The 27,439-nt window shown below is 31.0% G+C and overlaps 1 protein-coding gene across 1 annotated transcript; it reads left to right on the forward strand.

Moving 5' to 3' along the window:
* Nucleotides 1-1,955: 1,955 nt before the first annotated feature.
* Nucleotides 1,956-27,439, forward strand: LOC143067552 (S1 RNA-binding domain-containing protein 1-like). The gene is made up of 18 exons (XM_076240893.1): nucleotides 1,956-1,976; nucleotides 6,996-7,215; nucleotides 9,668-9,785; nucleotides 10,242-10,380; nucleotides 10,981-11,077; nucleotides 11,933-12,134; nucleotides 13,140-13,348; nucleotides 13,918-14,075; nucleotides 15,146-15,242; nucleotides 15,650-15,748; nucleotides 16,104-16,195; nucleotides 21,346-21,428; nucleotides 22,095-22,201; nucleotides 23,758-23,922; nucleotides 24,347-24,517; nucleotides 25,080-25,165; nucleotides 25,585-25,683; nucleotides 26,653-27,439. Exons 2-18 carry the CDS (start codon nucleotides 6,998-7,000, stop codon nucleotides 26,904-26,906), a joined length of 2,394 nt encoding a protein of 797 aa, XP_076097008.1. The 5' UTR covers nucleotides 1,956-1,976; nucleotides 6,996-6,997; the 3' UTR covers nucleotides 26,907-27,439.

Raw genomic sequence — 27,439 nt, forward strand, 5'->3', positions numbered from 1 at the left:
GGCAAACTTGCAGGAACTACACATATACTAATGTCATGTGTGAAGACACATTCAATTTATCTCTTTCAAATTACACAGCAACATTTTTACAACGTCAATTCCTGTCTTTATACAAACAGTCATTGAAAGAATTCTTACAAACTCATGAGATTTAAGGAAATACATACATGCATTTGAGTTTTGAAAAAAGGGGCAGGAGTCATTCTCAAATGACATAATATATACCTGTATTAAAAAATGAACAAAGTAAAATTTCAAATGTGTTTTGAGACTATAAAGCTAGGTAATAATTGCATTACAGAATTTAACTTAATCTTAATAAACATGATCATGATAGTTCAGTACATCAGTTACAAATTAAAACCTATAATAGCTTAAGTTTTTCAATCACACATACATGTATATATAGTTGCTTACTTAATTATGTATGATGATAACATTAATTATTTCATTAAAGCATGAAGTTCTATAAATCATTTGTACTTACAAAATTACATACTGATTATCACATCTATACTATTAAACGAGAAGACCTCATTTTGTTTGTGTCGCTTCTCTTCCTTCCACAATAAATCAATCATCATGCCTCTGTGTCCTATAGGCAACATGCATAGTCGCATTTATCATCCATTCTCATGATTATTCAGATTGGGTTATTTTGGGAGAAAAATGACAAAAAAGGAATCCGGATATGATTCCGTCATCAGACTGAATTATAGTCATAGATAGGACTTCCGGTTTGAAACATGCACAAATACAACCAATCGTATGATAGATAACAAAAATGAAAAACAAATAAGCCAATCAGAGCGTTCTCGATAACATGGTGTTTAGATCGCAAGAACCACAACTATTATATCTCCTTATAGAGTGTTATGTTTCGCGTTTATCTACATGTAAACTACAATTATACCACTTAAATATATAGAGACTCTCTGTATTCTGTCTACTGTTTTCTTTGAAATGTTAACGTTTACTATCTAATAGGGTCATACCAGTGGCATATAATTAAAATAAGTAAAACATGTGACACAAGTACAACCAATCGTATGATAGATAACAAAAAATGAAAATTAAATAAGCCATTCAGAGATAACAATCAAAGAGCTGAATAGCTCTGAGGGGAAAGACGGCCCGTGTCTTTTTCTTCTTTCTTTTTCTTCTATCTAATTTTGTTTCCTTAGTTTAGGATTCAATTTGGACCAAGAGATCTGCATTTTCTAAATCTAAACATTCGATTAAAGTTGATAGTTAATTATGTAAAATTCAACTGCCCCTCTAAATATTAAAGCATCTGATTCTGTGTGACATTAGCAGTTCGCTTGTCACCGAGTATCTTTCCTTTTTTCCATTGAAAAATTGTAAATGATGGTAAAGATCGGAGCTAGAAAGGAGCTGGACTCGCGGCAATTTCACAGGCTAGATCAGTATCATTGATTTGAAGTTGTTTGTCGGTCCTGTAGCCCTCATTGTAAACTTTTTTGTTGAATTGACTGAATAAATTTCATTTGACTTATGAAATTTCAACGGAACGTCTGTGTTTATTTTCATATAGAAAGTAGCTCACTTTGGAGTTTTTTTTATTGTGGCGAACTGACCATGAGCTATACGCATATATATGATAACTTAATCGGGGCGAAATGTCCTAGTTCTCCGCGAAAACTGTCATGAATGCTAAATAGTGACAGAATCTAGACAGCTGATCACGTCGTAATTTACAAACACTCTAATACTGAAATAGATCAGGAGCTTAGTTTTAGATTTCACGAATTATCATTTTTACTTCTGGCGATTTTCGTGAACACCGGTAAATGACGTAAATCTACGGTGTATCTGCTATTCATAATTTCCCGCTAAAAAACATATGAAAGACTAGTTCCCTGTATATTTCATATATTATCATCGGGACAAGTTCTCTTAGTTTGGGTTCCAGATTTCTTACATTTGACAACATCAGATTTTGATCATCCAAACTGGTAGTCGCATTTATTTAAAACCAAAAATAGCTATATAAATACAGAGTCTTTCTATACTAATATAGTATAGAAAGTCCCTGATAAATAACAGTAGTGATATTATGGACACACAACAAAACGGACATACGAAATGTTAAAAGGCACCATCACTCATCAGAGACATATTATCATGTTATATGTCTCTGGCACCATGATATAACAGTGTGATGAAAAAGTCTAGTATGGTTCTTGAACTAAAGTGTGTATCCGTGTGTTAGTGCTGTGTTGTTGGGTGTATAAGTTTCAGGTCGTGCCTTTCACTCGTATACGGACAACAAATGCCAATTTTACTCTTTAACAGGGTTACCCTAGAAATCTACTGGTAGCGTGATTAAGGGAATCCTGGTCACATAAATAAATAAATGGATCCTGGTGTAGTCTGAACGAAGTCTTGTAAGTGAACATGAACACAAAGTGGAGTAAAACTTCAATACTGTATTACTAAAATCACATGACTATAACACAGTTACAAGTATAACACAGTGTACATTTAACTACAGGCTCAACAATAAGACTCTCCTCTCTACTAAATAAACTCAACGTCCTCTCCTCACTATGAATTATCTCTCCTCCTTATCTCACGCTTTTCCTCTCTTTTATATGACTCCTACAAGCCCGTATACAATTATAGAATACTAGGGCAATCGGGCTCCGTGTAGTGCATGCTCTGGAAATCTGGGTGCTCTGGTGATCCAGGCTCCTAGTGTTCTGTGCTCCTTACATAAATTTACTAGGGCATCACGACCATATGCAAATCATTAGGGCTCACTAGTAAAACAAAGAAATCTAAGTATAATATAATATCTGATGATCTATATAAACTGTATTAAATGGCTATGTGTGAAAATACAGATGTGTGTAAACCCGATACATAGAGAATAATACATGGCAAAATCCGTATCATATGTCGTATCATCCCGAGACATCAATATCAGCCCAAGGGCCTTTAGGCCCGAGGGATGATATTGGTCGAGGGTGATACGGCATGTGATACGGATTTTGCCATGTATTATACGCTTTATCATATATTTCAACAGAAGAGTATTATATTATATGAACTGTTTTCTGATCCCGATAGATTAGCACTGGGTTACCTTCAGTTCTGCTTTTGTCTTGGTTCAAAGCCTTAAAATAACTGCTTATACTAAGCACCTGGTTTACCTTACCATTTGCCTGCTGCTGTTTTAAAAATATTTTGTTTATTATTGTATTTATTTGAGTGTTTTGTATTTTTTATAGTTGCATTTAGTGTGCCAAAAAATATGCAAACTTGATGTTCGTGACGTCACATACAATATGAAAACTTGACGTTCGTGACGTTACATACCAAACAATGACATCATTAAAAAAAAATTACCTATTTTGAGGAAATTTTTTCTTAAGCAAAAAAAAAAAAACAACAAAAAACTTTATGTAAAAAAAAAAAAAAAGGTATGCGATACGGGTTTTACCATGCGATACGGGGTATGCGATACGGGTTTAGCTATGCGATACGGGGTATGAGATACAGGGTAGGTGATACAGATTGGAAAAACAACCTTTATTAGATATACAAAATAGCTGTATTTTGTACTAAATATATGATAAAATCAGATAACACACTTGACCTAACATATAAAAATGTTACATCAGTATTGTAGTTGTATTGTTGACTATACTTTAAGGTGTATAAGGAAAAATGAATTTTAAGCAAAATCAGATATTGAAGTTCAAAGGGAGATTAAATGAACTCAAAAAATTTATAGAGGATAATTGTGAAATCATTTAAAAACCAATAAAAAATAATTACTATACTTGTGCAAATAAACAAAAGATTATTGTAATTAACTCATATTATTCAGGTACTTTCTATACTAACGGGACTTGTCTCTGTGTTGATTTTAATTAATTCACATCGCCTCCCCTCTTGAGCTAGCACCCAACAATAAACATAGTTCCATATCTTTCATATAAGAAAGCTAGCAGTTATTTGCGTATTTCAAGAATGTTTGAATGCAACACTGAATGGCACTTGTAGTTTTTCCGCATATGTAATTATCGGAATAACGATTATATTCGCAACATGCCGAATTTATTTAATTCATATTTTAGTCGACTTTATCTAATCATATTTATATTTTAATTTAATAATTAACGATAAATGATTTTGTGTTTTTGTTTGCATAAAAAATAATAAAAGAGGTATATATAGATAGATAAAAGATTAATATTTTAAATGAATGCAATATTTTTATTATGCAATTATTATGTAATTAGTGGCAAAATCTCAGGTTAGTTTACTTGAATGAATTTAGCTCTATCACCTCTTTTACTAAACAGAAAATTTTAACGAAATCTTAATCAACACATCATGGGCTTCAAAAGGGTTGTCTCAAATTGTCCCTATGGTATTCCGTTCTCTCATATATCTAATTAGTAAAAACATCCTACCCACATAAACGAAGATAATGTTCAATTAGGTGTAAAATTTGTTCTACTCATTCTATCTGAAATCGGAGACACTCTTTTGTAGATAATGGCCATATGATAAACATATAATAAAACCAACCCTCTAGGAATACCTATGCAGAAGCTAATTTCAATTGAAAGTGGAAATTTGGTAAAAAATATTTTAGACACAGTTAACATTATAATTGGTTACATAATTGTTGCATAATACTAACATTGCATTAATTTAAAAGAATAATCTGTAAGCTATCCATAATTACTGTGTTTATAAATTTTCAAGCATTATTAAGAAAGTTACAGCATTTTAAAACTTGGGAGTTGGAGCAGGAACAGATATATATACTGTTCCCAGGTTGGAGTTATAAAATCTTTGAATTGTGGTACCTTAAGTTGTTTTGACTCAATTGTTATTAGGTTGTAGGTGAATTTATGGTCTGATATACCTTTCTAATTCTCATGACATGTATTCAACAGGTAAGTAGGGTGTCCACTGAGGTCTGAATACCCTGGTTAACTGTTTATTGTCTGGAGAACATCCTGTCCTCATGTTATATTGCAAGACAAGACAAGACAATTTATTACAACTTAGGCACACGTATGGTGCTACAAGAGGATAACAATTATACATTAAAAATTACAAACATACTTATACATTTACAAGAAAGTCACACAATAGATTAATAATTGATATCATACAATAAAACTGAAATATATTTGGTTGATTTGTTTGCAAAATTCTTAATTGCAACGTGGTTAGAAATTATTGTAACATGCTATGAATTAGGAAAATATTTTTTCAATATGTCTTAGAAACATGCACACTTTTGTTAGCACTGGCACGTTACAGTGTGATAATAGACCAATAAATTTCAATTGGGAAGGATTTTTTATGTAATATGTAGGTATATACCTTTCTCTTAAAGACATAATTTGTTTATTGGAACATACAAAAAAATAATAATATTCGTCACCAATGGTATTTGAATCGCAGTGACAGCATATACGAGTTTCTCTTGGTGTATTTTTCCACCGACCAACTTCTATAGGGATTTTGATGTTTGAACATCTAAATTTACTGTAGATGTATCGATCTGCCACTTTAAGATTGAGTAAATATGGCTCTAAACAAAACATTGTTTTGTATGAAGCATAAAACACACCTCTAGATGAGTTTGTCATATCAGCAGATAGGCTCTGTCCGAATTGGTCAACCAATCTCTGTTTTACTTTTTTTTTAATATCCGAACTTTTGATATCACCCTGTGCATTCCAGACAAAAGAAAATCCTGTATCATCTAAAATTTGTTTCAAGGAAGATAACCATTTAAATGAGTATTTGCCTGAGTTATGTAAGTTATACATTAACTGATACAAGATCCCAGATAATTTGTTACTATGGCTTTGCACTAGCCTTGACCAAAAGCATAGTAATTTAGTTTTGATATTAATTTTTAATGGAAATCTGCCAGTTTCCCCATAGACCATATAGTTTGGTGTTTGCGACTTGTGACATTACACAAATATGTTCTAAATCAGAGTGTGGCTATTGAATGTTTTCTTAAGGGCAGGGTAGTTTCAAAATAAACTGATATTTATATTCATCACATTTATGTATTTGCTATCTGATAAGAAAAAATATTTAAAAAAACCCAAATGAATTATATATTGTTTTAATGACACCTATCCTTACAGTGCAGATTATGTCGTCATGTTTTCAATTAAGAAAATAAAATTAGAAATAAAAAGAACTTGTTTTTTACTCAAATGTAATTGGACAAGAATCTCCAAAGATATTAGGTTTGTTTAATTTTCTATGTCTCAATAAATCGCTTATTTGCTTCTATATACTACTGCAACAGTTTGTCATTGCAACTCCTCTGAAACCACACAACAGAATTTCATGAAACTTTGTAGATAATTAGGACATACTATGTAGATGTGCATATCAACAGGAAATTATGATTCAGGCTTTTTTCTAAGAGTTGCGCCCCTTTGAACTTATTTGCTTCAATATACTAGTGCAACAGTTTGTCAACTCAACTCCTCTGAAACCACACAACCGAATTTAATGAAACTTTGTAGATAATTAGGAGGACATATACTATGTAGATGTGCATATCAACAGGAAATTATGATTCAAGTTTTTTTTCTAGGAGTTGTGCCCCTTTGAACTTATTTGCTTCAATATACTACTGCAACAGTTTGTCATTGCAACTCCTCTGAAACCACACAACAGAATTTCATGAAACTGTAGATAATTAGGAGGACATACTATGTGGATGTGCATATCGACAGGAAATTATGGTTCAAGTTTTTTTCTAGGAGTTATGCCCCTTTGAACTTACTTGCCTATACATACTACTGCAACAGATTGTTATCAAAACTTCTCTGATCTGCAACCACTCAACAGAATTTCATAAAACCGTTTAGATAGTAAGGACATATTATGTGTATTTAAAAAAATATCACTTATTAAATTTCATATCTGCAATTCTATTTATGAAAGTCAATTTCTTAATATTTATTATACAGATATGGCTTGTGAAGAGTTAAAAAATACAGATCCAAACTGGGAAACAGAAGAAGCTATTGCTGAAGACTTAGATCTTCCAAAGTGGTCTACTAAAAATGTTGTTAAACTTTTGGAAGAAGGTTGCACAATTCCGTTTATAGCAAGATATCGTAAAGAAATGACTGGAGGGATGGAAGTTGATAACCTCAGAGATATTCAGTCATCTTTAGAAGACCTCAAGTATTAATTTGATTTTGAATATGGACCATAATTTGCTATTGGGCTCCGTTTCCTATAACTATAGAAAAGTAATAAAATGTGAATTACTGTAAGAAAAGTTGTAACTACATCTAAAGATGCCATTATTTTTATCAACATACAAGTGTATGCTACTCTTCCCTAGAAAAAAATTGAAATTAACAAATTTCAAAGATTATACGACCGTATTTGTGTGTCGTTTCTCGCGTTACTTTTCGCGTCCGAAGTGCATAACGCTGACTAATTTATAGATAATCGTCACCGGCAAATTCGTAATTTTTGCTTTAAAATAACAAAGAACATCGACCAATAAGAATAGTGAGAAGAAAATGCCAAGAACTATAAGTATTTCTGTAGCAGGTTTAAGAACACTGTCGTTATTTTGGTTTCCCATTTCGTAACGCACATTTTAGATGGTTTAATCTGCTTTGTTGTAAAAGAATTCTTTGCAACAATATGCAAATACGAACTCTCGCGAGATGTTCAAACAGGTAAATCAGAGATGATTTACATTCTTGTTTTGTTCTTTGTAATAATTAAGTTAGAAAATGACGTTATCGTTATGCGTTACATTTCACACGAAACAGAAGTCCATTTATTTATTAAAATTGTTTTTGTCGTTAAGTTCTAATCATTTCCGGTCATACGTGAAACATGTGACTAACATGTGATCACGCCCTAACAGCCGGATATATGAAATACTAGGTCTAAACATTGTATTTGTTTCCAACGGGATGTAAGCAAACATAATCTGTAGGCTTGTTTCGTCTTGTTTAAAAAAGGAAAATACAATTTTCAAAGAGATTGCGCCGGGGGTCTATTATTTTTCCTATGTGCATAATGTTACATACGATCTTGTGTGAAAATAAATGCCCAATGACTTGACAAAATCGATTTCAGATTTGACCGACGTTTTAACACACTTCGTTTCCCAATAACGATGTAAAGGGTCCTTGGAAAATTCAATCGAAATTACGTCTCCTATCATGGTGCCGATGTTCGTTGAATTGATTTAGCTTCAGCAGTAAATATTACTGGATATTTTAGGTGAATAAAGATAATTTAATAAAAAATACATGTTAATGTACCGTTACACTTGGAATGTACAAAGTTGGTATCTTTGTCACAATTTTTAATTAATTTTTTTAATTCATGTTCTGCAAACACTTATCAGAAACGCAATAAACTTGTCAAAGGAAAAGTAAACTTTTACCATGCATGACTTGAAAGGAAGTACTTTATTGATTTTAGCCCACTAAAGTAGGTTAAAATGTGGAAACCATGTAGATGGTGTACAGGTCACAAATATCACATGGTGCCTATTTTAAAGATGCTAATTCCAAGTTAAAAGTTGTTTTCTTTACTGGATTTAAAGAATTTTACATTACCAATGATTTGGAATAAATTGTATATAACTGGAATTTCAAAACCAAATATAAATACATTTTTTTGGCTAAAACATCAAGATACAACGATTATGGTATCCTGTATCAATGAAGAAAATATGGAAATTCCTGAATAAATTGTACTAATTGTTTTCAAAACAAGCACATAATTAGGAGTTTTATAATACTGTTACATTTAAGATGGATTTTAAGAAAAAGTATACTGTTCAGATCATTTTAAGCAGATTTTGCAATAAAATAAAACTAAAAAAATGCTTTCGGTTTCTTGTGGTTTCCTGTCGCGTTTAAAAAAAACTTTAATTTAACATTGAAAATAGATTTTAAATATTAACATGAAGCAAGTAACACTAGTAATGGTGTTCATTTATGTCTTTTGAAATATATTGTGCAAAATAAAGAAAATAAAGATTGGTTTCCTGTTTTGTTTCCTGTCACGTAAACGGTGAATCAAAATGTATTAATTTTTTCTCGAAAAACTCAATTGTTCCATTAATACTATTCTAACATCAACACAACCCACAGAATAAAAGTTAAAGTTTTAGAACTTATAAAAAAGGATACAAAAAGAAACCAAAGGCCGAATACCAAATTATGGTCCATATATATGTTCATGAATAATAATTCAGATCAAACTATAAACTGTAGGTGTAATGATAAAAATCTTTTAAAGAAGGGAAGTTAAACCTATATATAGCCAGGACTTCTATCATTAGTGTAATAGTCCCATGTTACACACATCTATTTTTTGGCTATTTTTATTGCTACAAAGAGTGTTGGACAATTAAACTGTATCAATATGTTTTCGTTTAGAACAAGTTGAATCGTTAAAACAAAGCAAATACACAAAATGTACTTTAATGATGAAAATATATATTTTATTTCATATGTCATTCTACAGAAAATTGTTAGTGAACAGTATAATGGGTAACAAAACAGAAATATAATGAAAAACCTAGGTCCTACTCAATCATTATTGAATCTTTTCATCTTTAAGGATATTGCCTATATGTTCGTTTTAATAATTTCAGACATGTCCAGAATAAAATGGCTACTGTATTGAAAGCTATCAATAAACTAGGCAAGCTTACACAGGGATTAGAAAAATGCCTGAAGAATTCTAAAACAATAACAGAGGTCGATGATTTGGTAAGTTCAGGATAATTGAAAAGATATATATGTAAAATTTTATTACTTGTATAAACTTTTTGTAAGGAACTTTATACAGCACATTACAGAGTTATGATAATTGGGCTCTGGAATCATGAAGTTTAACTTTTGAGCATGTATTCAGTTACTGCATGAATTTTTTGATACATTATTGTTAACCCAAGCTTTTTGAATCCGAATGTTTTACCAGTATTATAATGAGTATATTGATTAGATGTCTGTCAATTCATCTGCTGTCCTCCATCTCACTTTTGTATCCATTACTGCTTTTGAACAATGCTACTAGTTCATGTTATATGCTAAAGTCCTATCTACTATATATTTTTTTTTTTCATCACTACATCAAGTACACAGTTCTTTCAATCTACCCACAATGACTATTTATTCTCAATAACTCTATAATTATTTTGTTATTTTACACTTTTACATTTTTAGTATGCCCCTTTCAAACCTGGACATAAAGGTACACTAGCAGAAAGAGCTAGAGCTCTGAATTTAGAACCCCTAGCTACAATATTCCTTGAAAGGCCCTGGGAAGGTAAACTTGAGCAGTATGTGGATCCAAATGTTAAAGGTATGTCAAGTTATATGTAAGATTGACTGAAAATTAGAATAATAGTGAAAAAAGATAGATAAAAAACATAATATGGTAGCATACTTTTGAACACTTGAATGTCCTGTAATATTAAACTGTGTTTGGTTGACAGAATATATCGTATGATTTAATTTTTTTTAGTTGGAATTTTTTTTTCTCATGCGGCAAGCCAACAAATTTTTATGGTATTAGATTGTACATTTCTTTTAGATTTTTCGTTTATTAATTTGTGATATGTTGATGGACGAGATGTATTTTTGACTATTGATTGCCAAAGTTTTTTTGTTATATATGCTCTTGTAAAAACATGTCTGAAAAAATAAATAATTATCTGTTCAATCTGTGTAATTGTTTTCTTCTTTTATCCACTGATTTTGTGCATTGATTTCATACACTTAAACATTGAAATTTCATACATATTTATACGGATACTATATATTTAAAAGTGTTTTCTAAAACTCTGTTTTAAAATAGCATTAGTATATATAAAAAAGTTTATGTAATTCAAAAATAATATGTATGTATACCCCTCAGAAGAATTTATATCACTCTATATATAAAAATATCTATATAATTCAGGTTTACAGAAGTTGTCAGATGTAGAAACTGGTGTTAAGCATATACTAGCAGATATCATACATAAGCATAAAGATAGCATGGATTTTATAAGAGGGTGGTTAGTATTGTCTTATTTTTCTCTTCTGAGTGTCCCTTAGGGATAAGAATAGAAAAATGTTGATTGGTTGCTAAGATTTTTTAATTTTCTTCAAGTAATTTTCATACCAAAACCAAAAACAATGGAGTGACTTTTCTTCTCAATTATCAGTTTTCCTTTTCTTGATGATTATTCATTGAGTACATTTATCTAGTTTACATTTATTTTACTGTTAAGCCAATTGGTTTGATTTTTTAATTTTCATATGTCTCAAATTTCAAGGAACTTGAGAATTTTTCTTTCACCATAAAAGTATTACAAATTCTTCTGCAATTTGGGGCATCTTGGCCATCAACTTTTCTGTTTCTTGACAATTTTCTTTTCAGCCAAAAACTATACCTTTATAATACCAAGCTTGGTTTGATAATGCCCCTAATACTGCTGAATTGTCGTCAAAATTCAAATTACAGCAGCTATAGATAGACTAACACTAAAGGATTAAAAAAAATGTGGTTTAAAGATTTTATGTCTATCTTTTACCAACATTAGTTTGGTAATGTCCCATGGAGTACCGTAAGAAAAATCTTTATTGAAGCTTTTCATTATTTGATTAATAATTTTGATTAAAAGACAGAATATAAGTTTTTGGCCTCTTTAAAGATACAAACATGATGCTTATGGAAATAATGATTTGTAGCTTTACAATTGTAGTTATAATAAAGATAAGCTAGTTATGATAAAGAGGCAAAAATATGATAAAAGATTATATATTCATTTTAGGATATAGAATTTTTTATTAACTGCCAATAGTTATGTATATTTATCTAAAAATGTTTACAAAATAAAACAGATTTTTTTAAATGTTCTTTCCAATAGGTCAAAATACAGGGATATTAAGCTTGTCACTTCTGAATGCAAACCGAAAAAGTCTGGAAAAAATGAAGACTCAAAGACAGTTAAAAATGCAGAAATGAAAAAAGTCGTAAAAAAAGAAGTGAACATCAAGGAAGAAAGTAGACATAAATATGAACAGTATTTCAACTCTAATTTTAATGTCTGTTATATAAAACCACATCAGGTTACTATTTTTTTTATTGAACATATGAAACCTCATTGGTTAACATAATGGGTCGCATAAAACCTTGAAACCCTGATTAATTTGTCTGTTACATATGTTCTCACCTGGCAACTTTATGTCTTTTAAAACCTCATCAAGAAATTGTCTGTCTGTCTGTCTGTCTGTCTGTCTCTGTCTGTCTGTCGGTCGGTCTGTCGGTCGGTGGGGCGGGCGGGCTTTTACAGTTTTGTCTGTCTGTCTCTCGGTCGGTCTGTCTCTCGGTTGGTCGGTCAGTCTGTCTGTCGGCGGTTACAGTTTTTGGTCAAGGTAGTTTGTCATGTTTGTGATGAAGGTTAAGTCCAATCGACTTAGAACTTAGTACACATGTTCCCTATAATATGATCTTTCTGATTTTAATACTAATGGAGCATACTTGTACTATGGGCACACTCTTTTTTCTTAACATCCAGTAGAAAAAAATTTCAATAATTTATGACTTATATAATTTATGTTTGCATGTCATTTAAATTCTCACTAGTTAGTTTATTTGTTTGCTAAAGTGACTGCTCTCATTTCTTATATGCACCATAACATTACATTAGCCAACTTTAATTTATTTGTTTTTGGAGATGTGTATGATAGCTAACCAAGTGTAAAAAGTGTCAGCTATCCATATGAGTTTGATTCAAGTGGTAGTGAGCCATAATATGCCATCGTATGGCCTTCAACAATGTGAAAAACCCAATCAGTATAATAGGCTATTAAAACCCTAAACATAAAAATGTGAAACTATTTAAATTATAAAAGTAACTACATTTACCTAATTTATAACTAAACAATTAACAAGAAAACAAATATGAGTATCAATGAACCAAGACAACCACTGTAACACAGGCTCATGACTTTGAAAAAATATTGCAGGGTTTAAATGTAATTTTTTCTAACTAACCAATCACATTCAAGTATTTGTATACAAATCATAATGGAATACTATTATTTTGTCAGTGATGTCCCTTTACATTTCAGGTGCTAGCAATAAATCGAGGTGAACACAACAAATTTTTGACAGTTAAAATAGATGTACCAGATAAAGTAAAATCAATGTATGAGAGACAATGCAGTCAGAATTTTTTTCAGAGAGCTCACCAAGGAACATATGCTATGAACATTATTACCCAGGCAATCAGTGATGCATATGATAGATTGGCACATCCTCAAATGATCAGATTGATCAGGTTAATACATAAATATTACCACCTTTTGATATTTTCCTGGAAAACAGTTGTTCTATGACCTAGTTTATGTGTCAAACAGCAAACTGAAAATTGTTTATTAATCCTGGTCATGGGAATACATGGCAATTTTAAAGGGTAACAAGGTATAAGGGTGGCCTTTTAAGTACAAATTAAATCTCTTTAGAGTTTTATGTTTGATTACAATGTACAAAAACAATACTTTTATTTTGAAAATATGGCATGATCATGATGATTGCTGAGGGAAAACTCTCCATCAGAGTCTAAATGACATAGAAATAACTATAGGTCACTGTACAGCCTTTAACAATGGGAAAACTCATAAAGCATAGTAAACTATAAGAGGACCAAAATAACAAATATAAAACAGTTCATACAAGAAAACTAATAGCCTGATTTATGAACAAAACAATAATTGCTCAATATACAGATAATATGTATGCAATGTGGGGGACATCGAAATCTGTTCTTATTAGCTTTGTTATAAAAAAGCTTACTTTATATCCATACAAGTTTGAAATGATTGTAGATGTAACTTGTTTTCTCCTTAGGTCTGAATTGACAAAAAAGGCTGAAAAAGCATCAATTGAGGTATTTGCTACCAATCTAAAGAATTTACTTCTAGCTTCACCTGTCAAGGGAAAGTGCATTCTGGGATTAGATCCAGGATTCAAAAATGGCTGTAAAGTAGCAGTAATAACATCAACAGGTACACATATATCATTTCTTCAAATATGATCTATAGTAATATGTGTAGATTTACAAAGAGTTTTTAAGTTCCTATCGGAATGAAATATGAATTCATTAATTTGTTAAACACATATGCTATACATGGCCAGTATGTGTTGGTATTGTCAACTTGATCTGGAAATCTCTTTGTTACTTGATGTATCATTGATGTATACCCCAAATCTCCCTTTGTTCATAGACAATGGGAGATACCAGAAATATGCTGTCATTTATACCTAATGATTATTTCAGTAGTTTGATGAGGGTTTTACGTTTCAGTATACCAAAAAGTCAATAATAAGAAATGAATGGTAAGAAATTATATTGATTACATTGCACCTCATTTATACTAACCACAATCTTTCTTTTTGCAATTTGCTGACATTTTTCACCACTTGCTCAGTTTGATCATTGTCTGATTGGTTTTCTGAAAGGTAAAACTACTATCTGATTTTGGCTTATATAAAATTTGATATGCCTGACAATGTTGCAGATTATAGTGTACTGCAAGCAAGAAATACAATAGAAACTTGATTATGTGATGTTTCTTTATATTTTGCCATGTTTGTTTTTGCCACTTTTATTCCTTTTCAAATTCATTTACCTAATCCTCATTAATGATTATTATGCAATTTGATAAAAATTCTGATAATCATTAAAATATAACGCATCATTATTAAAAAAATACTTCAGCATTACATATAAATAAAACAGTTTTTTTGAGTGTTATAATGATAATCCAGGTCATGTTTTTCCAAATTTCAATCACACTTTTTTATATTTAAAACGTCGCTTTCATGTTACACTTCGTGTCCAAATTTCCCTAAGATTTGCCTGATTTTGACTAAGGCTGGGGATAAATTTCTTATCTACGTTCATATCTGTAGATATGTTTTTTTAACACCCTGCAGGAGACTGTACACCCTTCAGTATGCCTCAGGGTATACTGGAGTACTTCATGCAGATATGAACATAGATACAATTGTAACTTATTATATCATGATATTAAAAACTGTTGGAAATGAGAAAATGTTTCTGTTTATATTCCAGGCCAGATTGTTCACACTGAGATAGTTTATATACATGATTATAAAAGTAACAAGTATGATGAGAAAATGAAAATTTTGCAGATGATCAAACAATATGGGTAAGCTTAATGCAGAAAATAATTTTATCTGTTTTAGATTCAGGAGATAATTGTATTGTATTTTAAGCTTGGCCTTCGTAAAACGTAGATTTTAGTATAGCAAATTGAGTTTACCTAGCAACGCCTAGCGTCTTTGTTTAATAATGTTATTAATGATTTCTAAAAATTTTCAAAACTCAAAATGTTCCTGATTATCATTTGGTATGTGTTGTTGCTTAAAATTATGAGGTCAAAACTGGAAATCTATTTTTTATACTTCCAGTGGTAAACTTATTCGGTTTATAATCCTCAGGCTTGAAAATTTTGATAAATGTGGGTTATGTTTTTAAGCACAGTTGTAAGACGTGTATTGATTGTTATTGGTCAGTTACAATTTCCATTCTCAATTTTATTATGATTTTTTGCAGGTGTGAAATATTTGCCATAGGAAATGGTGTCGCTTGTAGAGAGTCAGAAACTTATGTATCTAACTTAATTAAAGAGGAACACCTGAAGATGAATTACTGGTAACTGTTAATCATACTTATATATTTACCTTTAATTTTGATGTATGAGGTAACTATGTTAATAGAACTAGGAAATTTATACATTTTAATGGAATAAAATTTAAAAATTATGTTTTTACATAGTATTTGTAGTAAAATAACCTTTGATCAACAGCATTGTAAATTGATAATTATGTGCAGTTTTGGGATATTTTTTTATGGAACTGATTCACATTACATTTCTCAATGAATTATGGGTAGCATGACAACATTTAGGATGGAATTTTTCTCAAATGTTGTTATACGTGTTAAAGTCTATTACTTACTTGTTGGTTTCATTAATATGCTACCATGTAATTTTTATGAACTATTTCAGTGTGGTAGATGAGAGTGGAGCATCCATATATAGTGTGTCTGATCAAGCCAAGAAGGAATTACCCACTTTAGATCCATCACTCAGAGGAGCAGGTAAAAATTCGCATGTTTATCAGAAATGGTTACTTTCTGTAAGCATATGGTTAAATGCACAGACAACAACTTCAGGTTACACTTTGTAAAAAATACAGTTGTTTAACATACAATGCCTCTTTTGTGGAGATATTTGATTTCATAGATATTTGTTTTGTTTATCTACTGGTTCACAGATATGATCTCTATGTTTCATTTCATAGAGACACAACTTAGGAAATCAAACCAGTCTAAATATATTCATTGATAGTGGCCAAATGCAATTCTGAGGAAGACCCAAAGTGAAGAAAGGGTTTTTACACAATTTAAGCATAAGATTCAGAAGAACTCTTAGAAGTTTAAGGCATATAAATGAGAAAATATGCTGTACATTCCTATATATACAGACATGTAACATATAGGTAACAAACAAGGAAAATAGTAATGCAATTATAAATGCTTTCTTTACATTTCTTCATTTTCAATATCTTAACAAATGTTATATCCCAAAGTAAGCTCTGAATGGCTCATTTTTATACGACCGCAAAAATTTTAATTTTTGGTCGTATATTGCTATCACGTTGGCGTCGTCGTCTTGCGTCGTCGTCCGAATACTTTTAGTTTTCGCACTCTAACTTTAGTAAAAGTGAATAGAAATCAATGAAATTTTAACACAAGGTTTATGACCACAAAAGGAAGGTTGGGATTGATTTTGGGAGTTTTGGTCCCAACATTTTTAGGAATTAGGGGCCAAAAAGGGCCCAAATAAGCATTTTCTTGGTTTTCGCACTATAACTTTAGTTTAAGTGAATAGAAATCTATGAAATTTTGACACAAGGTTTATGACCACAAAAGGACGGTTGAGATTGATTTTGGGAGTTTTGGTTCCAACAGTGTAGGAATAAAGGGCCAAAAAAGGGCCCAAATAAGCATTATTCTTGGTTTTTGCACAATAACTTTTGTATAAGTAAATAGAAATCAATGAAATTTAAACACAAGGTTTATGACCACAAAAGGAAGGTTGGGATTGATTTTTGGAGTTGAGGTCACAACAGTTTATGAATTAGGGGCCAAAAAGGGGCCCAAATAAGCATTACTTTTGGTTTTTGCACCATAACTTTAGTATAAGTAAATAGAAATCTATGAAATTTAAACACAAGGTTTATGACCATAAAAGGAAGGTTGGGTTTGATTTTGGGAGTTTTGGTCCTAACAGTTTAGGAATAAGGGGCCCAAAGGGTCCAAAATTGAACTTTGTGTGATTTCATAAAAAATTAAATAATTGGGGTTCTTTGATATGCCGAATCTAACTATGTATGCAGATCCTTAATTTTTGGTCCCGTTTTCAAATTGGTCTACATTAAGGTCCAAAGGGTCCAAAATTAAACTTAGTTTGATTTTGACAAAAATTGAATCCTTGGGGTTCTTTGATATGTTGAATTTAAAAATGTACTTAGATTTTTAATTATTGGCCTAGTTTTCAAGTTGGTCCAAATGGGGGTCCAAAATTAAACTTTGTTTGATTTCATCAAAAATTGAATAAATGGGTTCTTTGATATGCCAAATCTAATTGTGTATGTAGATTCTTAATTTTTGGTCCAGTTTTCAAATTGGTCTACATTAAGGTCCAAAGGGTCCAAAATTAAACTAAGTTTGATTTTAACAAAAATTAAATTATTGGGCTTATTCGATATGCTTTATCTAAACATGTACTTTGATTTTTGATTATGGGCCCAGTTTTCAAGTTGGTCCAAATCAGGATTCCATATCAAGTATTGTGCAATAGCAAGAAATTTTCAATTGCACAGTATTGCACAATAGCAAGAAATATCTAATTGCACAATATTGTGCAATAGCAATTAATTTTCAATTGGAGTTATCTTTCTTTGTATAGAATAGTAGTTGATAATATATGTTGGAAATTTGCCAGACATGACTATGATGTCATTTTCTATTTTTATTTGCCAATAACTTTATGTAAATAACTTCATTGGAAATTTGCCAATATAAAATGTTGCTGATGAAGCTTTTTTTCCTTATCTTATCTAAAATATTTTTAGATAATGTATGTTGGACATTTGCCAGACATGACTATGATGTCATTTTCTAATTTTATTTGCCAATAACTTTATGTAAATAACTTCATTGGAAATTTGCCAATATAAAATGTTGCTGATGAAGTTTTTTTTTCCGTATCTTATCTAAAATATTTTTAGCTTAAAAGTTGTGTCCATACTTGTTCTCATTTCAGATTTCATAAATAAAAAGAAAATTTCTTCAAACATTTTTTTGACGGGATTAATATTCAACATCATAGTGAATTGCTCAAAGGCAAAAAAAAATTTAAGTTCATTAGACCACATTCATTCTGTGTCAGAAACCTATGCTGTGTCAACTATTTAATTTTAGATTTAAATAAGTTTGAAGAAGAAATCTTTAATTGATTTGTAAAATCTTGACATTTGTTTTGTGTAAAAAACCCATAAAATGTCAAAAATTTGATCACAATCCAAATTCAGAGCTGTATCACGCTTAAATGTTTTGTCCATACCTGCCCTAACTGTTCAGGGATCGACCTTTGCGGTCGTATAAAGCTGCGCCCTGCGGAGCACCTGGTTAGTGATTGTTTTTAAATATTACATTTGATAACTACTACAAATGGATTTTTAAGGTTGAGGTAAATCCATTGGGATACAAAGTTCATTAGTCACTATTTCTTCCCATATGTTTTTATACGACCGCAAAAATTTTAATTTTTTGGTCGTATATTGCTATCACGTTGGCGGCGTCGTCGTTGTCGTCCGAATACTTTTAGTTTTCGCACTCTAACTTTAGTAAAAGTGAATAGAAATCAATGAAATTTTAGCACAAGGATTATGACTACAAAAGGAAGGTTGGGATTGATTTTGGGAGTTTTGGTCCCAACATTTTAGGAATTAGGGGCCAAAAAGGGCCCAAATAAGCATTTTCTTGGTTTTCGCACTATAACTTTAGTTTAAGTGAATAGAAATCTATGAAATTTTGACACAAGGTTTATGACCACAAAAGGAAGGTTGGGATTGATTTTGGGAGTTTTGGTTCCAACAGTTTAGGAAATAAGGGCCAAAAAAGGGCCAAAATAAGTATTATTCTTGGTTTCGCACAATAACTTTAGTATAAGTAAATAGAAATCAATGAAATTTTAACACAAGGTTTATGACCACAAAAGGAAGGTTGGGATTGATTTTTGGAGTTGAGGTCGCAACAGTTTATGAATTAGGGGCCAAAAAGGGGCCCAAATAAGCATTATTTTTGGTTTTTGCACCATAACTTTAGTATAAGTAAATAGAAATCTATGAAATTTAAACACAAGGTTTATGACCATAAAAGGAAGGTTGGTTTGATTTTGGGAGTTTTGGTCCTAACAGTTTAGGAATAAGGGGCCCAAAGGGTCCAAAATTGAACTTTGTGTGATTTCATCAAAAATTGAATAATTGGGGTTCTATGATATGCCGAATCTAACTATGTATGTAGATTCTTAATTTTTGGTCCCGTTTTCAAATTGGTCTACATTAAGGTCCAAAGGGTCCAAAATTAAACTTAGTTTGATTTTAACAAAAATTGAATCCTTGGGGTTCTTTGATATGCTGAATTTAAGAATGTACTTAGATTTTTAATTATTGGCCTAGTTTTCAAGTTGGTCCAAATGGGGGTCCAAAATTAAACTTTGTTTGATTTCATCAAAAATTGAATAAATGGGTTCTTTGATATGCCAAATCTAACTGTGTATGTAGATTCTTAATTTTTGGTCCAGTTTTCAAATTGGTCTACATTAAGGTCCAAAGGGTCCAAAATTAAACTAAGTTTGATTTTAACAAAAATTAAATTCTTAGGCTTATTTGATATGCTTTATCTAAATATGTACTTTGATTTTTGATTATGGGCCCAGTTTTCAAGTTGGTCCAAATCAGGATTCCATATCAAGTATTGTGCAATAGCAAGAAATTTTCAATTGCACAGTATTGCACAATAGCAAGAAATATCTAATTGCACAATAGTGTGCAATAGCAATTAATTTTCAATTGGAGTTATCTTTCTTTGTATAGAATAGTAGTTGATAATATATGTTGGAAATTTGCCAGACATGACTATGATGTCATTTTCTATTTTTATTTGCCAATAACTTTATGTAAATAACTTCATTGGAAATTTGCCAATATAAAATGTTGCTGATGAAGCTTTTTTTCCTTATCTTATCTAAAATGTTTTAGATAATGTATGTTGGAAATTTGCCAGACATGACTATGATGTCATTTTCTATTTTTATTTGCAAATAACTTTATGTAAATAACTTCATTGGAAATTTGCCAATATAAAATGTTGCTGATGAAGTTTTTTTTATTGTTTTATACAATAAACAATGTATATTCACTTTTACTACCAACCAATCTTTACCATTCAGTGATAACAAGCACTTTATTTTACATTTTAATATTTTATGATGTATTTAAAAGAGTAGTTATTGTTGCAAACTCCATTAGAAATTTGAATTGATATCAGTTTTGGAAAAAGGGAAACGGGGATGTGAAAAAAAGGGGGGGGGTTAAATTTTTCTCATTTCAGATTTCATAAATAAAAAGAAAATTTCTTCAAACATTTTTTTGAGAGGATTAATATTCAACAGCATAGTGAATTGCTCAAAGGCAAAAAAAAACTTTTAAGTTCATTAGACCACATTCATTCTGTGTCAGAAACCTATGCTGTGTCAACTATTTAATTTTAGATTTAAATAAGAAGAAATCTTTAATTGATTTGTAAAATCTTGACATTTGTTTTGTGTAAAAAAACCCATGTAATGTCAAAAATTTGATCACAATCCAAATTCAGAGCTGTATCACGCTTGAATGTTTTGTCCATACTTGCCCCAACTGTTCAGGGTTCGACCTCTGCGGTCGTATAAAGCTGCGCCCTGCGGAGCACCTGGTTGTATATTATGGGGCCCATTACAGTATTCAATATGGGAAAATACCCTTTAAAACAAATACAAATTATTATTTTGTGTGTAATATGGTTGCTGTCATCAATGTTAACCTCTTTATTTATAAGCGCAAATCATCTCTAAGTTAAATTTTGTTTTTCAAAGTGTATATTAATAGTAGTCATTATCCATATGATTTGTGTAAAAATTTCAGTATCAATAGCAAGAAGATTATTGGATCCTCTAGCAGAACTTGTAAAAATAGAGCCCAAACATATAGGTGTAGGACAGTACCAGGTATGATAATTGTCAGTTATTTGAAGGGGTGTCTGGTCTGTAAAATTTAATTTATGTAAAATTGAGAATGGAAATGGGGAATGTGTCAAAGAGACAACAACCCGACCATAGAACAGACAACAGCAGAAGGTCACCAACAGGTCTTCAATGTAGCAAGAAATTCCCGCACCCGGAGGTGTCCTTCAGCTTGCCCCTAAACAAAATATATATAGCTAGTTCAGTGATAATGAAAGCCATACTAAACTCCAAATTGTACACAAGAAACTAAAATTAAAAATAATACAAGATGAACAAAGGCCAGAGGCTCCTGACTTGGAGCAGGATGTAATTGTTTCATACATTGTTAAAATGTAGTTTTTATAATTTTATTTTGAGAAAATAATGAAAATAGTATAAGTCACTAACTGTTTTCAAGTTACTGGATGATAAAAACTCCATTGTGTTGTAAGGTAATAAAGAACATGTTATTTAATATGAAAGAAAATAATAGAATTTTGAATTAGAATTGAAGAGGTAGTGTTTTATTGAATGTTTTCACAAAAAAAAGGTAGGGAATCTGATCTAGTTTTCACCTAACCATTTGATCAGTCATGTAAAGAGTACAAGATGATAATTCAATCAACAGACTTAATGCATAATTTGATTATACACTTTGTTTATAAACAGCATGATATGCCAGAGAACCAACTGAAGCTGTCATTAGATTCAGTGGTGGAAGAATGTGTCAGTTTTGTAGGAGTAGATGTAAACACTGGGAGTGAGAGTTTACTCAGGTAATATTTATTGTCACATCCCTAGTGAAAGTAAATTTTAAATTTAGACATAAAAATTGTGAACTATCACTCTTCATTCATCTTAAAATAAGGTATGATTGATAGTCAGAAAGCAGATGCTCAGATGTTTTCTCTCCATTTATTTTTTATGCCCCACCTACGATAGTAGAGGGGCATTATGTTTTCTGGTCTGTGCGTCCGTTCGTTCGTCCGTCCGTCCGTCCGTCCGTCTGTCCCGCTTCAGGTTAAAGTTTTTGGTCGAGGTAAATTTTGATGAAGTTGAAGTCCAATCAACTTCAAACTTGGTACACATGTTCCCTATGATATGATCTTTCTAATTTTAATGCCAAATTAGAGATTTTACCCCAATTTCACGGTCCACTGAACATAGAAAATAATAGTGCGAGTGAGGTTAAAGTTTTTGGTCAAGGTAGTTTTTGATGAAGTTGAAGTCCAATCAACTTGAAACTTAGTACACATGTTCCTTATGATATGATCTTTCTAATTTTAAAGCCAAATTAAACTTTTGACCCCAATTTCACGGTCCACTGGACATAGAAAATGAAAGTGCATGTTTCAGGTTAAAGTTTTTGGTCAAGGTAGTTTTTGATGAAGTTGAAGTCCAATCAACTTGAAACTTAGTACACATGTTCCTTATGATATGATCTTTCTAATTTTAAAGCCAAATTAAACTTTTGACCCCAATTTCACGGTCCACTGGACATAGAAAATGAAAGTGCATGTTTCAGGTTAAAGTTTTTGGTCAAGGTAGTTTTTGATGAAGTTGAAGTCCAATCAACTTGAAACTTAGTACACATATTCCTTATGATATGATCTTTCTAATTTTAAAGCCAAATTAAACTTTTGACCCCAATTTCACGGTCCACTGAACATAGAAAATGAAAGTGCATGTTTCAGGTTAAAGTTTTTGGTCAAGGTAGTTTTTGATGAAGTTGAAGTCCAATCAACTTGAAACTTAGTACACATGTTCCTTATGATATGATCTTTCTAATTTTAATGCCTAATTATATTTTTTATCCAATTTCATGGTCCATTGAACATGGAAAATGATAGTGCGAGTGGGGCATCAGTGTACTTTGGACACATTCTTGTTTTGCAATGTGTTTGTTAATAAATAAAACCTTATATAAGATCCTTAAACAAAGGCTGATTGCCAGAATTTTTTTCGGTGAAATTTTACTTTGGGAATGAGACAATTTCTTGCCAACATATATATACATATAGATTAAAATCTGGGAAAATAAATAACAACAAACAACCACCACAGAATTACAGGCTCCATGCTTGGAACAGGCACACACAGAATGTGGTGGGTTTATCATGTTTACTGATGCCCAACCATTACCCTTCTTGGGACAGTGGTGTAATAGCTTAACATATACACCAACTGTAAAAATCAGTTGAAAATGACCAACATAAACAGAGAAGACACAATGTACAGATGGGAGAGTACTCCCAGTTACTCAAAACCAATAACAGCTAATGAAAAATTTATGTACTGTATCTAAGACTAAACTTGGATATTAATTTTTCAGGAGAATAGCCGGCTTAAATTCCACAAGAGCTAAAAAAATAATAGAATGGAGAGAAAGTAATGGTTTATTTGTCAACAGAGGACAAGTAAAATGTGTGAAGGGTATTGGTGACAAGTCTTACGAACAGTGTGCAGGTTTCATCAGAGTCATTGCTTCACTTGAAGGGTATTTAAATATTACGACTGTTTAGAGATATAATAGCAAAATTCAATATCATGTTAAGATTAAAATAACTTACCATTTAACATTTATATTAACTTGAAAGTTCATTCAACATAATTTGAAAACCATTAATTATAATCTGAAGATTGTCTGGTTTTTCTCCTGCTAATGAAAGATAGATTTGTATTGAAAGTATATTTATAAAACAGATCTAGAAATATGTCCTATTATTGCCAATGCAACGTGTGTATCTATTAGATATTGAACCTCTCACTAGGGAGTCATTATTTGATATAAGGCAAGGTTTACATTTAATCTTTTTTCTTGCATGAATTAGTCCGTATATTAGTGTTTTAGTTGTCTATTTCTTTCATTCTAAAGTTCTTTTCATGAACACTAGAAGGAATCTTGATTTTGTTATTTTCAGACAGACAGAAAAATGTAAAGAAGAACCTGAAGAAACAAAAACAGGAAGAAAAAGAAAGAAACCTACAACTGGTGGTGGGAAAGCTAAAAAAAAGAAAGACTCCATTAGTCTAGAACCTAACATCCTAGATACAACATGGATACATCCAGAATCATATGATGCAGCTGAAAGGTATGTACTCCTTGATTTGTGAATAAAAAAATATGTTGAGTATATGTCATTTAGACAGCAACCACATGGCTAAAGAATTCATAATACATCAAATCAAGTCTTAGTAAACATGATGTTCAATTCATTTTATTTCAAACAAATAAACTGATCAATATATTTTAACATTGTTAATACTTCCATTGGCCACAGTAGCTTGTTTGATTTTTGCCTGCCTTGAGTACCCATCGAAAAAGTTTATAGGAGTTATATTTTCAGCTTGTAAATGTAAATCATGTAAAATATACAAGATCTCAATGGATTTGATTAAAATTTGTATGAAATGTTTGTCGACAATGCTATATCTTAATTGAATATGAAACCTTGTAAAAATAAATTAAACAAAATCACCCTTAGAGTTCTCGAAGCATTGATCTAATTTGTATACAATGTTTATATAAGAAGAGTATTTCATTTTGGCAAATAGATAAATAGTGCAATGACAATTTCTACAAGATTTATAGCCATTAATGTAGAAAAAATATCCATAATGTTCTGATATAAGATTTTTAAACTTGATTTGTAGTTTAATGAATATGATAGGAGTTAAAAAAGAAAACCTTGGCCAAGAGGTGTTCATCAGAGAGGTACAGAATTATATGAAGACCAAAAGTATGACAATTTATTTAATTTAGTGATGTTACATTGGCATCTGAAAATTCTTTTTTTAAATTAGATTCATCACACATTTAAATATCAAAACTGATAAAGCTATATATGGTATATTGTAAAAAAAACAGAAGTAAAAAAAGTTAAAAATATTTACAATACAATTAGGTCAAAAAAGGAAAGTCATTATTTAGTAACATAACTATAAAAATATAGTTTAACCCCTAAAGCCACTATTTATATTGTAAGCAAAAATAGCACAGTTGCAATATGTTTTAATCTTACATTTAAAATAAGGTAAAAAAACATTCATTGAAATATTTATAAAACTCTTTGGCTTATGATAGAGACACTACTTCTTGAGAGTTCTTTATTTTAGCTTGATTGATGAATTACTAAAGTTTTACCACATTTTTTTATAGCTGCAGATGAATTGTCAACTACCCTTGCAGTAGGTGAGCCAACAGTTGATCTGATTGTCAAAGCATTCCTTAAACCACATTCCTATGATTACAGAGAAGGTAACAATTAATCTGGGTTTACTAATTAAGTTTGTTTACAGTGACAAGAGTTAAAAGAATACATGAATTATTGTGATTTCAGTATCATTGATGAGTCTTTTGTAGACAAAACTGGCATACAAAATTTCAAGCCTGGTAACTTTGATGAGATTTTTTTCAAACAAAGTCCATTACAAAGTCCTGATAATCTATTTATAGTTTTGGTCTATCTTCCATCCAATGGCAATGGCCAATAAAGCAAGTGATGGTTTAATAGGCTTCATGTGTGATGATAAGGCAAATATTATTGCTTTGGGTTGTACAATAAAATTGAGAATGGAAATGGGGAATGTGTCAAAGCGACAACAACCAGACTATAGAGCAGACAACAGCTGAATGCCACCAATGGGTCCTTCAATGTAGCAAGAAACTCCCTCACCTGGAGGCATCCTTCAGCAAAATTGTGGCGGTGTTAAACATGTATTATCAAAATGGTCATTAATGGACAACTTAGTTCTTATGAAAATCCACATAAAAATCTTACAACTAAAATGAATCACAAATTGTACTAAAAGGTTCATGACAACATTTTTTTACAAGATATAATTGATCAATCAAAAGTTTATATAACAGGAAGTCCACTTGTCTGGTACTGAGTTAAATTTATTTAATTGTGTTCTCTATTTAGTTTAATTGTGTTCACTGACTTCCAATACTAAATGGAAAAAAAAAATTACTAAAGAAAAGCATCATCCATATTTTCCTTTTGTAAAGACTATTTGTTATTAAAGAAAGAGAGTTGTCTTATTGGTAATTATATCAAATCTACTTATTTTTATACAGGTAATGTCATGCCTTGTAAAATAATACAACAAAAGGCTGAATGAGCAATTAAAATAAGATATATAATTCAAAGAAATAGACCTTGTGAATTTATGTTAACAAGACAAAACATTTGTATAAATAACACTTGTATTTTTCTGTTTTCAGGTTTTGAGAAACCATTATTCAGAAAAGAAATTCAAGACATTAATTCGTTGAAAAATGGAACAATCTTGACGGGAAAAATAACAAATGTTACACACTTTGGAGCGTTCGTAGATATAGGTGTAGGACAAAATGGACTGATACATGTATCGAAAATGAAAAATACCAAATTAAATCTTGGAGATAAAGTATCTGTAAAAGTTATCTCACTGGAACTAAGCAAGAAAAGAATTGGTCTGGAAATTCATTGCACTTGATATAGCTTTTCGTGTGTAGTATCAAATCTCAACAGATATCAGTTTCAGGCAAAAGACGATGCAAACAAGGACAGATATCAATTATGGTGGAAGTGTGTGAAATAACATATGGCCTTTGATATTATGAATCATCAGTAAAACAGTTATGGACCAAAATATGAATATATAATGTCAGAAATGTAGATGATTAGTCTACAGCATCATATTGACAGAGACTTTTTTGTAATATTGTAGTATGTCGACATTTCTTTTTTTCTAGATTGTAATTTTATTGATTTTTTGATGGATTTACAAGTATTAAATTGATAAGATTGTTGTAGAGAGTCTCAACAACATCACTTCACAGTAAAGGTACAGTCGTTAGGATACAAATAGTAATGTGCTGATGTATGAAATCTGAAAGTCTGAATATTACATCTTAGTGTAGCCATGCTATTGAAAGTGAATGTAAAAAAGTCAAATAAATAGACTGAAACAATATAAATAGAATGTCAACATGGAAAAGAAAGTAAAATAAATGGTTCAAGTATGAA

The sequence above is a fragment of the Mytilus galloprovincialis genome, chromosome 3 (assembly GCF_965363235.1).
Source record: "Mytilus galloprovincialis chromosome 3, xbMytGall1.hap1.1, whole genome shotgun sequence".
Lineage (NCBI taxonomy): Eukaryota > Metazoa > Mollusca > Bivalvia > Mytilida > Mytilidae > Mytilus > Mytilus galloprovincialis.